A 16,222-nucleotide genomic window follows, 5' to 3' on the forward strand; every position below is an offset into this window, starting at 1 on the left:
TCTTCAGAAAGTTACAGTGAAAAAAGTTAGAGTAAAGGGCAGCAAAGTAAACATGTTAGGATACAAATGGAAAATGCATGGAGAAGAAGGGAAGGCTTGTTGTTGTTGGCTCCTGTCCCAAAGTGAGATACACCAGTTTGTAATTTTTAAAAGGATCCCATCTGGACTGCTTTAAGCAGCTGCCAAGAGCAGGCGTCTGTTGTGAGCAAGGCCTCTTTGAGGAGCTGCAAATGTATGAAATGTGGTGGAGTAGCTGGCTGGGATGGCACAAGGGAGCAGGATTCCACAGCAGTGCCTCTCTCCAAACTGCTTTCTTCTCTGACAAATGGAAGATCTTCCCCAGCATTTTATCCTCCCCTTCAGCACGGCTCCATTTACCACGTTACTTAAAGCTCACGGAGTACTCACAGCCCAGTTCCCATTTTCTCTTCCTTTCTTTCTCACTTTCAGGCTTCCATTTTTGTGTTCACACACTTGTGAGAGGTTACAGATGTCTGGAGGGAAGGAATCTGCCTGTCTTTAGGCTGGGATCCAGGCAACTCTTGGGAGATGAGGGAGGGCGGGTAGGAAAACTTCGATGCAAGATTTTGTGGAGCACCTGGATGCTGCAGGAAGCGGTGCTGGAGGCTCAGTACATGATTTTGTGCCCTCCTGGTTCAGCATCTCCTCCTTCTGCTCCCCAGCAAAGTGTCAGCAGACCCACTGGCATCCCAGGAGAGCATTAATGAGGAGATCTAGCTGTCAGTGGTCATTAACAGAGCTGACTGCTCTTAGCAGGGAGCATTGGATGCTTTGGTGGCTTCATCAGGCTTCAGCTTGGACACTTGCATGTAGAATTAATTTATCATAACGCTGCTGTGCTCTTTTGACACCAGATCCACTCAGGGGGTGCTTTTCTAGTGTCCTTTGCAGAGCAACATCTTGTTGGTGAAGGACAAAATGCTCTACTGAGCTCTTCAGATGAATAATTTGGGGATCATTTGCTACTGAAATTACAGGAGCTTTCAAGATGGCAACTTTAAATGTTTTCAAATAAAACTACAGCTGCAATTTAAGCAATAGACATACATATCTGCACATCTCAATCATGTAAATGTCTTAGTAGAACACAACAGCTTGCCCTGCCTCAGGGATTCCTGGGTGCATGGGGAATCTCCAGGCAGAGCACAATGTGAACAGGGTATCCTGACACCAGGAGCCTGAGCTGAAAGGATCCATTCAAAGCCCCAGCAAGGGCAAGTCCTTATAAACTCATTCTGTAAGTGATGAAGCTCCTGTCTGCACTACAGCTGCCCTCCCACCTGTGTGCAGAGGCAAAGCTGAATGCTGTCTTGGTGATGGGGAGTAGAAAATGAGCAGAAAGAGTTCATGCATCTCTCTTCTTCATGGGGACCTCACGACTGACCAGTCCCCATCACCATCACTTCCCTTCCCACACCAAGGGAGAATCACAGAATGGTCTGAGCTGAAAGGGACCTTAAAACCCATCTCCTTCCACCTTCCACCCCTTGCCATGGGCAGGGACACCTTCCACCAGACCAGGGTGCTCCAAGCCCCATCCAACCTGGTCTTGGACACTTCCAGGGATGGGGCAACCCTGGAATCCTCCTGATTAGAGAACTTCCTGACATCTAACCAAAATCTTTACACTTTTGTTTTGAAAGCATCCCCTCTTGTCCTATTGTAGGAAGCTGCTCCCCTCTTTTAGACAGCCCCCTTTAAGTTCTGGAAGGTCACAACAAGCTCTCCCCAGAGCCTTCTGCAGAGAGATCTCAGCGGGGAGGGAGGGAGCATGGCTGTGGAAGGCATGTGAAGGACACCATCAGCTCTGGGAGCGCCAAGGGGCCAGTGGAGCCGACAGGAAACCATTAAAGCATGAGTCACTGCTCCAGCCTGAACTGGTTATGGCTGTGCTGACTCAGCAAAAGGGGGAAAACACCAGGGAAAAGCCACCGTGGAAAGAGGGCTCTGAGTCAGGGCAGCTGCAGCCAGGGGGCTGTCGAAAGGTGGGGCACAAGGAACATGGAGCAAGGGCCATGCAGAGGAGAAACGCCAGCAGCTGAAGATCAGCTGTTTGTGTAGGGAGTTATTCTGACCCGATCACAGAAAGCTGCGGGTCTGATTCCTTCTGGCCTGGGGATTGAGCTGAATTCCTGTGGGTGCAGGGAGAACACATCCTCAGGGCTCCTGCAGGCCTCTGGCACGAGGGCATGTGGTGTCTGGGAAGCACGTGCTGGTGCCACGGGTGTCCTGGCACTGACTGGCAGAGGCAAGGCTTCAGCTTTGAGGGGTTGTGTAAGTGGCTGTGTGGTTGAGGAGGCACCTCTGCCACTGCCACAGGGTGAGGAGCGTGCAGATGCATGGGAGTTACAGCATTGGGACTCATTCAAGGGGAAATGAGATGGCCAAAGCCCTGAACCTACCTTTTCCCCCTTTGGCCCTGGTGGTCCAATCGGCCCCGGTGGTCCTGCATGTCCCTGTGGAGAGCAGACAGCATGTGAGGAGGCAGGAAAGAGCTGTGGGACTGAAAGTCCTCCCTGCTTCCCTGCCAGATCTCACAAGCCCTGGGTGGTTCATGCCAGCTTTGGAGGGACACGTGGGTCACATGGGCAGAGATGAACCAAATGCAGGTGGTGCAGATGGAGACTCAACAAAGAGCTAAACTCGAGATCAGAAATAAATCACGGTTTAAGAACAATTTGCATCCTGGAGTGGCAGTTTTGTTGTGTTTAAGAACAGATAAAAGCTGGGAGATGAATATAAAAACCTTACCTGGTAACCCTTTAAGCCTGGGTCCCCTTGAGCGCCCATCCTTCCTGGAGCTCCCTGGAGAGGCAAAGACAGAGGGACTGAGAGAGCAGCCCACGGTGTTGGCACGAGACGGGGATGCACTGGGCTGTGCAAAGCAAAGCTCAGCACCACGTGGGACTGTGGCTAGTTCTCATCCTGGCCACCAGTGAGCTCTGCTGCAGCCACCAGGACACCCCAGGAGGCCATTCTGTGCCTTTGCCAGCCTACAGCAAGAGATTCCTCACCTCACTCAGATTTGCTGTCAGAAATGGCTGCATTTGTGTGCTCCTCATCTGCCCTCCTGTATGTCTCTATATACAAATTAGTGTTGTGCTAGGAAGTCCACCTGACTTCCACAGACCAGAACAACATCTTTAGCAAAGTGAACAAAAGGGTTTAAATCAGATCATCAGATTAAAGTGAGTCACAGAATTTCCATTTAATTCCATTTAGCATGGAATAAAGCCATTTCCACAAGACAGAGACATGTCCACTCCAATAGAGTGTTGCTCAGATATTGCTTTTCTTCCTTGTGAAATAATCCATGGAGGCTTTGCCAAAAACTATTAAGGGAGAATATATGGTGAGGCCATAATTTTTAGTGCAGGAAAACACTATCAGCAGAACCTTCACTCCATCACTCATTTGCTACTGTTCTGAAATATCACCACTACTTCTAGTTCATAAATAACTCCTGATTTTGCACTAAGTTCTATCAAATAGAGTGTAAGAAGTTTCCTAACCAGCCTGTAATGCATGGGAGGTACTTTTATTTACCACTGCTGTCCCAATGTATTTTTCTCTTGGGCCTAAAACAAATTAACTTTCTCCCCTCTCTGCCATACTATGGCTGTTCTCTCTGGAAGCCTCACCTTCAGTACCCAGTTCAAACCCTTTCCATGCTATATTTCTTCTTGCTCCAAATGTTTTAGATAAGTAGATCAAGAGTGGGTGTAGAAACAGGGCAGAAATCCAAGGCAGAATTCCTTATAACAACACAGCTTGACTTGGAAGCAGCTCTTGCCATGAGTGTGCAGTCTCAAAGGGGAAGATCTTAGCAAAAAATAGCTTATCAGCTCACTCAGCTGAGGAAAAATCCCCAATATTTCAGCAATTTCAGCCTATCTGGGGAGTTGTGAAGAACTGCCTCAATGAAACGTGAGCTGGGCTCACGGGGCACCAACCCAACCACCCCCATGGACTCTCCCGTGCTGCTTGGAACAAGGGTTAAGATGTTTTGGCCAATTAAACCCATCTAACAGCATTTCCCTTTCAGTGTCCTGAAGCCTCTGCTGGGCTCTCTGCTCCATTCAGGCCTGTGCCCACCACTGCCAGGCAGGTTTCTCTGTGTTGTGTTCAACCGTTTGCAGAGCTCTTCTCACCATCGGTCCCAGGGTACCTCGGGATCCTTTAGGGCCTTGGTTCCCCTTCGGCCCCTGCTTCCCTGGGGATCCCATCCCACCGAGCTGCCCCTGGTAGCCTTTGCTGCCCTGCAGAGCAAAGGAACTGACATCAGTGTAGGACAAAACTTCTTCTGTAGGAAAATATCCGAGACGAGTAACGAAAGGGAGAACCGCAGGCTGTGATGTTAGCAAAGATGCTCCTACCTTCTGGCCAGGCTTGCCCTTTTCCCCCTGTTTTCCTGGTTTCCCTTCTGGTCCCTGGAAGAGGGAAAAAAGAACAACAAGCTGTTGGAATGGGAAAGCAATGAAGTCTCATCCCAACCAGCTACTCCCAAGGCATTTCCCTAGTACACACAAACCTGAGAGCATCCTCACCCACCCACGGGGGCCAACAAGGAGGCCAGGAAATGGTGCAGGTCACAATCCACAGGTGCTACAGCTGGGGTATGGCTGAGTTTGGCCTTTAGCTGCTCCAACACATGGAGGAAACCTCATTGCTTAAAGGTGGAAAGATCTTTGTGCTCAGGTGACTATTGGGCAACACAGCTGAAAGGTGATACTGTGATAATTTTGATGATGATGACTTTAAAATGACATCTTGAAGATAGGAGGGTCATGGAAAACTGCCATCAGATGTGTCCATCTGTCTCCAAGGGTGCAAAAGAAGGATTTCCAGAAATGCACCTACCCAGCCTCTGCTACAGAATGGGAGGAAATGTGGAAAACACATTTACCCTGATTCCCACAAAAGGTTTCCTCTGGTTTGCACCTGAGCTGCCATCTCTGCACCACTACTCTACCAAGAGCTGTATCCTTCATCAACTTTGGCACTAAATTAGGTATCAACCTTATTTATAACCTTTTTATATAGTTTTAGGGCCCTACCAATAGAACCTTTGATTCCACAGCACTTCTTATTTTTACCTCGTGAAAACAGACAATGGTTTCATCCTCTATCCACACACAACTTCCTGCTCACAGTGAACACCCCCTCCCTCTATTTCTATTATTACTGCCACATGCAGAAGCCACAATCTTCTGATCAAGCTTCTAGAAATGCAGTGGGATGCAAAACTTCAGGTGGGATCTGTGGCAAGCACAGACAGGAATGCTGAACTGCTTTCAGAACCTGCTGCCCCTCCTCACACCCACACCACAGAAATGTGCCATGATGAGCAGCTAAATTCAGCAGTCTCTCCTTAGGGACCTCAGGGAGCTCATTTTTTCCAGTGTTTGACCCTGTTGGCTGCAAGGGAGACAGAATATTTTGAATTTGACAAAAAGAAGCAAAAAGTATAACTGAAGAAAATAACTCACGCTTTTTGGCAATTTTGACAAACTTTTCAACAGCATCTCCACACCAGCACTACATCTCTCCCTCTTCTCCCCTCCCTCCCAGCTAAGGGAAGGTATAATTTTCACCATGATTAGTGCTGCAGTCTCAGCTGAATAAAAGCAACTTATAAAGAGAGACATATCAGGGGGTTTTCACTCTGATCTGAAACACAGGCCTCAGAAGTGCCTGCTCTGAACACAAAGCAGCAATTCAGATTTATTCCCACCCTAAAGACTTGTGCCAGTTCACTTCCCCAGAGGGAATAGCTCCATTTTACCTAAGTCAAACATTTCAGAAGCCCACCTTGCCAACACCATTAGGCTTCACAAAGGACAGGTCCCTGCTGAGGAGCACATGAGCCTTGTTCTGTGTCTCTTCCATACTGCTCAGGGTTTTTTTTTTGTGTGCTATTTTTTGCTGCCACTTTCCAAGAGATCACTTTTGGAACTACTTTCCCACAGATGCCGAGCAGCCGCAGTAGATGATGGGTGCCAAGCCTCCAGCATCACCCACATGATTTACACTTTTGACAGGAATACAGAGAAGCCCTCACTAATGAAAGCATCAGAAATGGTCAGACCCTTCCAGCTCTGCAGCAGCTCACTGTGGGACCTGCTGCTCAGCACCTGAAGCACGGTAACTCCCACAGCCCCTGCTCTGCAGCAGTGCCCTGGCACATTATGATTTAAAAATTTGGAGAGGGAAGAGTGGAATCACTCACAAAACTTTGCTGCCAAAACAAGATGTGACTGAATAAAGAGACAACTGGGGCTTTTAATCAGTTGCATACTGTTTTTCCATCAGTCTCCCTGGACTGTGCTTTAAGAGCTTGTGGAAGCACAAGCACTAGATGCTTCTGGAGATGGGAGAAAGCCCATTTTAAGATAGATCTGTTCCTAACATGGCCAAGCCCTTGGTCTTCTCCAGCAGAGCAGTTTTGCACACTCAGATGTGCTCCTGGAACTGCAGTGCTGTGGCAGCTCATGAAACAAAGATTTCCATGCAGAGGTTCCATCCCCAGGTTGAGAATGTATTCTGTTGTCTGTAAAAAATGCAGGTACCAGCACACTGATGAGACACACTCTTTGTCATTGGGCAGAGCAGGTGAACCCTGCTCATGGGGAGGTCACCAGGATCTCACAGCTAATTCAGAAGAGCCTGAAGTACAGCCTGGCTCCCTCCACCAGGATACATCTCCCATGGAAGTTTCATGACTGAAACTTGATTCTACCCTGCATTGGAAAATGCCTTTGTTTTTTGAGAAGTTTAAAGTTTAGGCTTTAAATTTTCCTATCTGAGAAACAAAATTTCCACACTGCTCCTAAAATCTGCCAGCATTCAGGTTCCTGCTTGCACTCACCATCATGGAGTACAAATAGAGGGGCTAGAGTCATCTGGGAGAGGGTAAACAACAGAAACCAAGCCAAACTTTGACAGTCCTGCTCACAAAAATGAGCTCAATCCACAGTGAGACTGTGCCATGTACAAACAGCTTCTCCAACTTCCTCAGGGCTCCTTCAGCTTGTCTTTTCCCTCGGTGGTGGATGTGAACACAGATATGGGCTGCAATGAACTCCTTGTACCATTTTCCCCTTATCATAGAGCAGGGATGTTCATCTGCTCCAGAAGGCTCTCCTGGATCCTCCAGCTGGGTGCAGCTCTTTCTCCATTGCTGAAGAAAGAAACATTGGCAGCATCACCAGCTCCTGTCAGTGATAGCGAGATGAGCTGTCACTCACAGGAAGCCATGGAGACCTCGTTCCAAGCCTCCCTTGCTGTTCTTGACTCTCATCCACTAGTTAAAAGCCTGGCTGGCATAAAAAAATGGGTCAAACCACTCTGGCGACACCACTGGCAGAGACGTGGCTCAGATTTTGACTCACTGAGTCATCTCCTCGGGAGGAATAAGCTCTATCAGTCAGGGATATTTCTGTGCTCTCCCAGCACACTTTCTAGGACTTCGGCCAGCAAGCTCTGCTGGTGAGTGGGAAGCCTACCATGTGTCTGATTTTCCTGGATATGCTTTCTCCAACTGCGCAGGAATTCTGCCCAGATGAATTTAGAGGCAGTTCAACACTTGTCTGGGGTTCCCAGATATGCGATATCTCTACTTGTGATGATCCAGATGTGGTTGCTGTTGCAATCCCAGATGTTCCCAGGGCACAAATGCAGAGGTTTGCACAGTTCCCAGAAATCACTGTACTGCCACACTCCACACATTGCACAGGGAAGAAAAAGCCCAGCAACATCTTTTGTAGCCTTCAGAAATAGTCCCATTCTTTCTGTCTCCATTCTTCTGACTCATCTGTCCAGTGATGAAAAATATCAGGGCAGAAAGAAAAATCAGAACAGGAAGAAGAAGAAAAAAACATAAAAATAAAATTCAATGAGATAGTATCTTCATCCAGGCTCTCGCCAAACTTCATTGGGAATGTGTCACCTTTTGGTACCTCTTCTACTGCAGTGTGAAGTTCCTAAGGTTCCTAAGATTTTTCCTCTCTTTAGCAGAAATAGGACTGAGGGCAGAAGACGTACAAAAGCCTGCACATCAAAATAATGAAATCCAAGTTCCCTTTGCTGGACTCACATCAGCTGGGTCACTGTGCCAAGGCACTGAACACTCAATGCTTTTGTTCCTGGGTTTGTACACATTTTGTTGTATGCTTTGGGTTACTGGTTTGCTGAGAAAATGTATCTTCTTTCCAAACTTCTTCTGTCAGTGGGACTATTTTTAAATGGTGATTTCTCTTTAGATTCTGCATTCTTTACTGGAGAAGCATATCAGTACCTCCAGATGATGATGGTATTTGTGACCAGGGACAGTGGAAAGCAGCAGTTTTATTAAGTCACATGCCTTCAGATATGCCAAAATATCCAAGGAAAGCAAAAAAAAAAAAAATATATATATAGTCTTAGGTCTAGCATGTTTAAAATTTCATTGTCATCTTCAGTAAGGACACAGATTTACAAGGATTTTTTTAAAGTATAGCCTTAGATATTCCCCTAAGGGAAAGAAGAATGGTTTATTTTCCAATGCAAATTGGTTAATTTTTAAAGAAAAAGAGACTTCCAGCTGCTGATGGCCTCAACAGAAAAGTCAGATCTATTGCCCAGCACAACAGCAACGTTTAGTGGGAGCAAATAGATGAGCAGCTCAGCTTTAAATTCTCCAGACATCAGCAGTTGAAATCTATGTTCTGACAACAACATCCAGAAAAACAAAACAAGGAAGTTGAATGAACTGCAGAGAGATATGCCCTGAACAGAGCCAAACAACAAACAGGGCAAAAATCCTGACCCAAACTTCCCCACACCCATTGATGCTCCTGCTGCAGGGAACGGGTCGGGGAAGTGGTAACAGAGATGTGACTCACCATCCTGCTTTGGCTCTTGGCATTCCAGAGGGCAAATATATTCCTGCCTTCCTTGCAGCACAGCACAGGAAGGAAGCTCTCGAGGGCACAGAACTGGTGGGAGAGCTTCCCAAAGCTTGCCTCAGGCTGTTCAGGGTTGCTCAGGACTGCTGTGGAGCAGCAGGACATTTTCAAACTATTTTTTTCTGGATGTCATTGAGTGAAGGTCTGAGGTCACTCCTCACTCCCAAAAAACGAGGCAGGAAGAAACAGAACCACCAGAATACAGCTAGTGAGCAGAGGAAAAGAAGTTACATGGTGATAGAAAAATAAAAAGAAAAAAAGTGATACTTTGAGGCACTGAATGAGAAAAAGGCAGGAAACCTAAAGCAGCAATAAAGGTAGGAAGCATGAACCATAGGATGACCATGCCCATATTGTCCAGGCCCAGCCAGTGAGCTCATTTAAAGGGAAATGAAAAAGCCCCATATAATTTCCTACTGCTCAGCAATGTCTCTACTTAATAAACTTTGATCGAGAGAAGCCTCCCCCCATGGAGGACAGTTCACAAGCACTCAGGAAATTAGTGGGATTATTTAGGCCGGGTATTTGAAGACATAAATGTTTTGGATTTATAAGAAACACATTTCATAATCACTCTGCCTAGCAGTAGTCTGGAAGGGGAGGAGACAGGGCAGCAGCTCCTGAATGAGTATGGGGAAAGAAGAAAGACTCAACTGTTCTCGAGAAGAAAGACCTGATTGTGCTGTGAGGTTCAGAGGGTTTCACTGGGAGCACTGGGAAGTAATGGGCTCTTGGCCTGCTTGTGGAAACCCGAGTGGGGAGTGCAGGTAGAGCTGGCTGGCTGAGCCCAAAGAAGCAGCAAATTGGGGAAATCCTATAAAAAGGTCTTGGATGGCAAGACTACAGCCAGAGTTGCTGTGACTTTCCTTTCAGATGAGCTCCTCAGCTTAAAATGGGGATCCAACCCAAAATTGTGTATCCTGAACTCTCTCCTTAAGAGCAAACTCTTATCTGCATGCAGCTGTTGCTCTGAAACTTGCTGCTTTCGGTTTTGAGGAGGAGGAGGTCTATTTAACTTGATTTTCCTAAGCAGTCACAGTGTAAGGCAGCAGAGTCATGTACAGAGCAGAGCTGTGTGCTGTGAGCTGCTCTGGGTCAGTCTGATAGCTCTGAACTGCCACTAATTAGCTGTTTCTGGGAAAATCCTTTTTATCCCCACTCTCTTTGCCTCTACTTCCTCCTCTTTAAGAGCACAGGAGACAAAGGTGACACTGAAATGCTTGATAGATGAGTGGGAAGTGTAGGAAAAGTGCAAGGCCTCATCCCCACTGAGCTGTGAAGATTTTATACACAATGCAACATAAATGCCCCAAAAAATTAGTAGCAGAATTTGACAATGGCAAAGAAAAGAATAGAGAGTACCTGGGTAGCACAAGTCTGACTGACACTCCCCCAAACACTAAGGGTTAATATCTTCCTTTTGAAGGACACAGATGCCCTGGGGCTGAGGAAGAGGAGGGGAATGAAATCCTGTCTTGCAATAAGGAGGGGAATCTTGGAGCAACTGCCCAAAAAGTGTGGCTCCTTCGTCTGAGTCAGGAAAGAAACCGTGCCAAGTCAATGGGATTTATTTCAAATTCTGGCTCATTTTGACTCCTATTAACTCTAAACGAAGACCAGCTGGGATCAGCCTGCCTCCCCCAGCAGCAGAGCCTGCGAGGGCCAAACGGCCCCTCAGCCGCAGGGGAGCAGCCTCAGCTGCTGCAAGCAGCAGTTCCCTTGGGATTGGGAAAGCCCTGTGACTCCCTGTAGGATGCACAGGGCTCACAGGCAACGCTGGCCTGCTCCAAAGGTTTCAATGGATTTGGTGGACTGAGTCACAGAGAGCAGAATAGCAAAAAAAAGGGGGAAAATCCCACACAATAGTATCACCCAAACAACAAAATCCAGCATGTACCTCTCCACTAAGTGGGGTGCTCAGAAAAGGCTGACCCTGGGGCCATCAGCACGGATTATCAAGGCAGGAGAAGCTGATTGCAGCTATGGGCTGAGGTGCCCAGGCATGATCAGGGAGACCCAGGCTTGCAGCTCCACAGAGAGGCATCACCCTGACTCCTGGTCTCATACTCTTTAAAGCAGAGGTTTTCAGCATATTTGACTGCACTTCTGAGCAACTTCATTCACCTTTGGTTTTTGATGCAGGACAAATACCTGCTTAAGGCTTTCCTGGGTGTTGATCTGCATGAGTAATGATACTCTAGGGCTGTAACTCAAGAGCAAACACCTTCAGCTCTGGAGACTGGGCTCCAGTATAGGAGCTGGCCCCACTGATACAGCAGCTACTGGAAAGGACAGGCTGTAGGGCAGGGGTATGGCCTGTTGTGATCTCCTGGGCCCCCTCTGCCACCACTGATCTCCTGCATGACCCTGGGCAAGCCACTTCACTATCTTGTGCATCTACTCCTAACACATTATTCAAGAGCAGGATTTGGAGTAACACCACTCATTTGCTAAGGTTAAGGGTGTGAGGATCTGGCTGATACCAGTGACACACTGCCCTGCCCTGCACACCAAGCCTGGTGCTCTCCATTCCTTCCTCTGCTCAGCCAGAGGGTGACCCCACACCCTCTAGCTGGGGGAGTTTAACAAATTTCTTTCAAGTAATTACTCCACAGACAGACCATGGTCCAGGGCACAAAAAACAGCTTTTCCAGGAAGCAACAGCTCAGTACATTATCAAAAAAACCCATACATTTCTGCATGGAGAGCAGAGATTAAAACCAGTGGTGACTCCAGGATTGTCCTTCGGCAACCTCAGTGTTTTCAGGGAGCTGAATGCCATGGATGTGGTGCTGCCAGCTGTGGCTCATGTGCATGCAGTGAATGGCTAGATTCAGTGACAGTAGAGCAAGGCACTTTGTTGCAGAAAACCTTTGAATCATGTTTTCAGTGGCAGGAAACAGAAAAGAACAAAGAGCAAAAACCACTCTGGGACAAATTCTGCTGTAAGTGATGTTTGGACAACTTTGTGCAAGAGCAATGTGTTGGATGAGAAGCTCCTGCTCTGCTCTGGCACTGCAGAGCCCAGACAGCAGCCCCATCTCAGCATGGCATTTGTGGAGCAGCTCTGCTAGCTCAGAGCAGAAGGTCCATCCTGGCCAGAAAGCCCTCCTACCACTTTAGAATTGGAGCCTGTAGATCAGAGAGGGACAAAAATGTGATGGGAAGGATCCTCAGGACACCATCCAGAGCTGTGTGTGGGGTTGCTGCTGCTCTGGGGAGTTACCACAGCACCAGAGCCAAGAGCCATGAGTTCACTCCATGCTCTGTACTGGGCTGGAGTGTGGCTTGATCCTGTGCATTTCCTCAAAAAACCTTCTCAGCTCTCCAGCCCAGCCCAGCTCTGTCACCCTACCCTACTCCTGAAGAGCAAATGAAAGGACTTTGGATCTTGTAGCACCAGAGCAAAAGGATTTACAGCCCTTCCAGCTCTTCTGGGCTGACGGTGCACATCTGCATGCCATAGCAGGGCCGGGAAATGCAGCAAGATCTTCTCTGATGTAATTGTTTATGGCAATTTAGACCATTGGAGTGTCTGGCTCAAAGCTTTCTAAGTCCTGACATGGCTCGAATGACACTGCAGATAGGATTTCAGGTTAAAATTGAAGTGGAAAGAACTTCACTCCCAGTTTTGCTGAACAATGAGGGAATTTCTAGTTTCAGAGCATGTTGTATTTCAGTACTTCCGGGCTCTCAAATTGCTTTCCTGGAACTGTAAACCCCTTGCTATCAGATGTCTGCCGTGTATGGCAACCAGCACACTGTAGAAACCACAGTGCAGAGCCACAGAGTGCAGCTGGAAACCCATCTCCTCCCTCCACCAACTGGCCTGGGCCTTCCTCAGCCACCCCTGGATCTGTCATCCTTCCAGGGAAGGGCTGAAATGTCACATTTTCTGTCACTGCAGAGGAGAAGCAGCAGAGGGAAGCACTTATTGCTCTCAGGGCCCACTTGCCTGTGCCCAGGTTGTTGGTGGCACACCAGTGACTTCAGCCCCTGGCTTTCACCATCGTCTGATGTAATGAGCAGCTCTGACGGGCAGTCAGGTCCTCTGTGAATGCAGGTTACTCTCCAGGGATGTTCTCTGGGTGTTTCAGGCTCTGTGGCAATATTCCCTCACAGCCTTACAGATGAGCACATAAAGGATCTTTTTATTCTGGCAAACCACACCATGACACCTGCTGATGGATGCCTTGCCAGAGTTCACCAGGCTGTTGTACTTTCCCGTGTCTCCACACACTGAGGAGAATATCCTTGTTCTGCCTTGCCCATACAAAAAGTCTGGATTTGCAGCCAGTCTCTGAATGCAGATGCCAAAACAGTCCCTGGTGCTCTGCAAGGGGAAGGGATTTTCAGCCTTTTGCTGTTCAAACCAGAGGGAAAATGGCCATGCTCAGAAGAGACTCAAGGTCAAGTGAAGGCAACAAGTTTGTGTTAGAAGACAGAAACCTCTGGGAGGAGATAATATGTGGGTGAGCAGCTCAGGAAAGGTGCACAGCTCTGGAAATTCCAGCTGGATCTTGCACTGATGCTCTGATTTCTCTCTCATGGCCAGGGGGACAACTGGCCCATCCCTCCACTGAGCAGGAACTGGGGCTGAATGGAGCAGTGTGAACTTGGACAAAGTGACCAAAAGATAGAGGATACTCATTTATCTCAGCTCCAGCTGCCTCGAGCCCTGCCAGCCACAGCTGTGAAGCTCATGGACCATCTCAGCTGCCAGGTTTGTTTGCAGAAATCCATTGGCATTGAAACACGTACAAACTACCCCTGGAGACTTGACTGGGGCCTCCCTGCTGCTTTCTGTTTGAGATTCAAAACCACAGTGGAAACCGGTTTTCAGATATGTTAATGCTGGAAATGGCTGAGCCAAGTTAAAGCTAAAGATCTCTGAAAAAACGTTTCCTGAGCACAGAGGGAAGTTTGGTTGTGCTCAGGCAGGCATGTGCTATCAGCATCAGGAAGATGCTCTGGAAAATGAAGCCCTGCTCAGGAAAGCCAGATGTGCCTGTGCTGACTCCATCAGTCACCAGGTGAGTGTCTCTCTTCTGCAGGACCCAAAAGGGTGGCACCTCTGTGCTTCCTCCAGCTTTCAGAGTTGCTCTGGGGTACATCCCTTCATCTGCCGTCTCCAGGGAGCTCCAGGACTGCAGATCCTCTGTTCTCCTGCCATCCTTCATGCTGGCCTGTTGCCATGTTAGGTGTGAGCTGGTCGTGCCAAATTCCCCAGCTCCTGTACCTGCTCTGCCAGCACCAGCCTCTGCTCCAGGCCAGGATATACAAAACGGGCTGAAAATGTACCAGCAGTGAAGTCAGATCATTTCAGAGCAATCTGGCACCTCATTTCCTACATCTGTCACAAGGACACTTGATAGTGAAGTGTCACATTCCTGTAGACATAAGCAAAATAAAGATTAAGACTAAACATTTCCTTGGCACTAAGGACAAACCTTCAAGACGTGGTGTGGCTGCAGAACCTTGTGATGAGAAAGGGTTTTCCAGATGTTGTTGCTGTCCAGGGAGGGCATGTCCCTGTGGGTCCCCCTTCTGGAGTAACACAGGGACAAGCCAAGGTTTAGTAGAACTTTGTTTGTGTCCACAATTGCAGATGGGCATCAGCTTCCTCAAACTAACACCAACCTCTTCCAGAAGCAGAAGATGAGCTTCACACCCCCAAATGGAGTTCAGTTTGTTGGCACAGGTAACTGCACAGATCCTTGTGTGTGCATCTCCCCTGCGAAGGGCACAGAAGCATCAACATCCTCCCTGTCCCCTTTGTAGCTGAGCAGGATTTCCCAACAAATACTGGAGCTGAGGAAAAGCCCAGGAAAACATCAGTGGATCCACGCAGGAAGGTGGTGAAGCACAGATGCAAGGACTTGGGGATGTGAGGAGAGGCCAAATGCAGGTGCAATAGCTAAAGATGAGGTCCTTAAAACCATCTAAACTGATTATTGGACAGCAGAACACAGTCACATCAGAAGTATTAAAACCATTCACAACAGGCTGGTGTGGAATCCCTCAGTATCTGCAGCACCCAAACCCAACATGCTCCCTCTCCCTGCAATCCAAGTGCCTCCAACACCTTCCCCAATGAATTTCCATGCCACCACACAAATCCTGGACAGGAGTTTGTCACCTTGACATCTGCCCTTGGGTGAACAACCTTCACGACTTCCCCATTACAAGACTTTTTTGTTATCTTAGTCCAGTAGCCTTAAAGACTTCTGTCTTTAACAGAACATTGCAGTTTGTGGTGGGCTATGCCTGTGGTGGCTTTTGCAGCACTCCAGAGGGTGGCTTGTCTGGATATTCCAGCTTCTAACCTTCAGCTGGAAAGGAGGGGCTTGCAGTTATCTCTAGCAGTTTGCACCTGTGAGCTGAAAACCTTGACAGAAATCTAAGGAAGATCCCACTGATATTTGTACTTTCCACTGGAATGCAGAATGTAATTCTCAGTAATGGGAGGAGGAAAATGCTTCTGTCAGAGGACTTCCATATTTAAATGACCTCAGTGAGCACAGGAACACCAGCCTGTGTATTAGGTAACAGTGTCTGGCAGGGGAGGCAGCACTATCTGGAGCCTATGCAGGTCTGAAAGTCTGCCTGAGTTTAAGCATAAGGAAATACAAAGAAGTATATTAGAATAGTAAATGGAAATATAGCACTCTGCAGTAAAAAAAAAAACCAAAAAAAAACCAACTGAAAGGGAGTGATTATGAGCAGGAATCATGGCTCTATTGACTCTTTTTTTTTTTTTAAATAAAACAGAAAACAGCATCATGTTCCCAGGGACATGCTGGCAAACAGCAGGGACAGAGTCTGAGAGAATCTGTATTTTATACTTTATAACTTAATATGGCTTTTGCATGATTTTAGTATTTTTATTGGTTCTTAAAACATACACAATATAAACACATGAACCAGCCAGAAGTACAGCACATGGAGGGCGACTGTCCAGCTGTGCCAGCCGGCAGCTGGGAAGGAGCTGGGGTGTTGGGGACCACCCTTGCCTGTGGTATGATCCCAGTCCTGAAAGGGCTCCCTGTTGGGTGCATGGCCTGTGGCCAAGGGTGGCCTTATTTGGGGCAGGACTACAGGCTTATTCTGCACATTTATGGTGCTGCACTACAGTATGAAGCCAATGTTTCCACTTTCTAGTCGAGTCAGTGCTCAAATCCCAACCTCAGCCCAAAAATAACATAAATCCAACTCTTTTGCTGCTTCCATCCCCTCACACCCTTTTCCCTGCCCTC

The 16,222-nt window shown here is 47.7% G+C and overlaps 1 protein-coding gene across 9 annotated transcripts in view; it reads right to left on the minus strand.

Moving 5' to 3' along the window:
- Positions 1–16,222, minus strand: part of COL27A1 (collagen type XXVII alpha 1 chain) — a 182,150-nt gene that overhangs the window by 15,692 nt on the left and 150,236 nt on the right. For all 9 annotated transcript variants that reach the window (XM_088065669.1, XM_088065670.1, XM_088065668.1 and 6 more), the window contains 4 exons: positions 4,398–4,451; positions 4,173–4,280; positions 2,773–2,826; positions 2,424–2,477 (listed from right to left, as the gene is read on the minus strand). In XM_088065669.1, coding sequence (XP_087921795.1) covers positions 2,424–2,477; positions 2,773–2,826; positions 4,173–4,280; positions 4,398–4,451 — 270 coding nt within the window. The remainder of the gene's footprint in view (positions 1–2,423; positions 2,478–2,772; positions 2,827–4,172; positions 4,281–4,397; positions 4,452–16,222) is intronic.

Source organism: Pseudopodoces humilis, chromosome 22, assembly GCF_049639895.1.
Source record: "Pseudopodoces humilis isolate 2021_Gansu_Grassland_sample_001 chromosome 22, ASM4963989v1, whole genome shotgun sequence".
Taxonomy (NCBI): Eukaryota; Metazoa; Chordata; class Aves; order Passeriformes; family Paridae; genus Pseudopodoces; species Pseudopodoces humilis.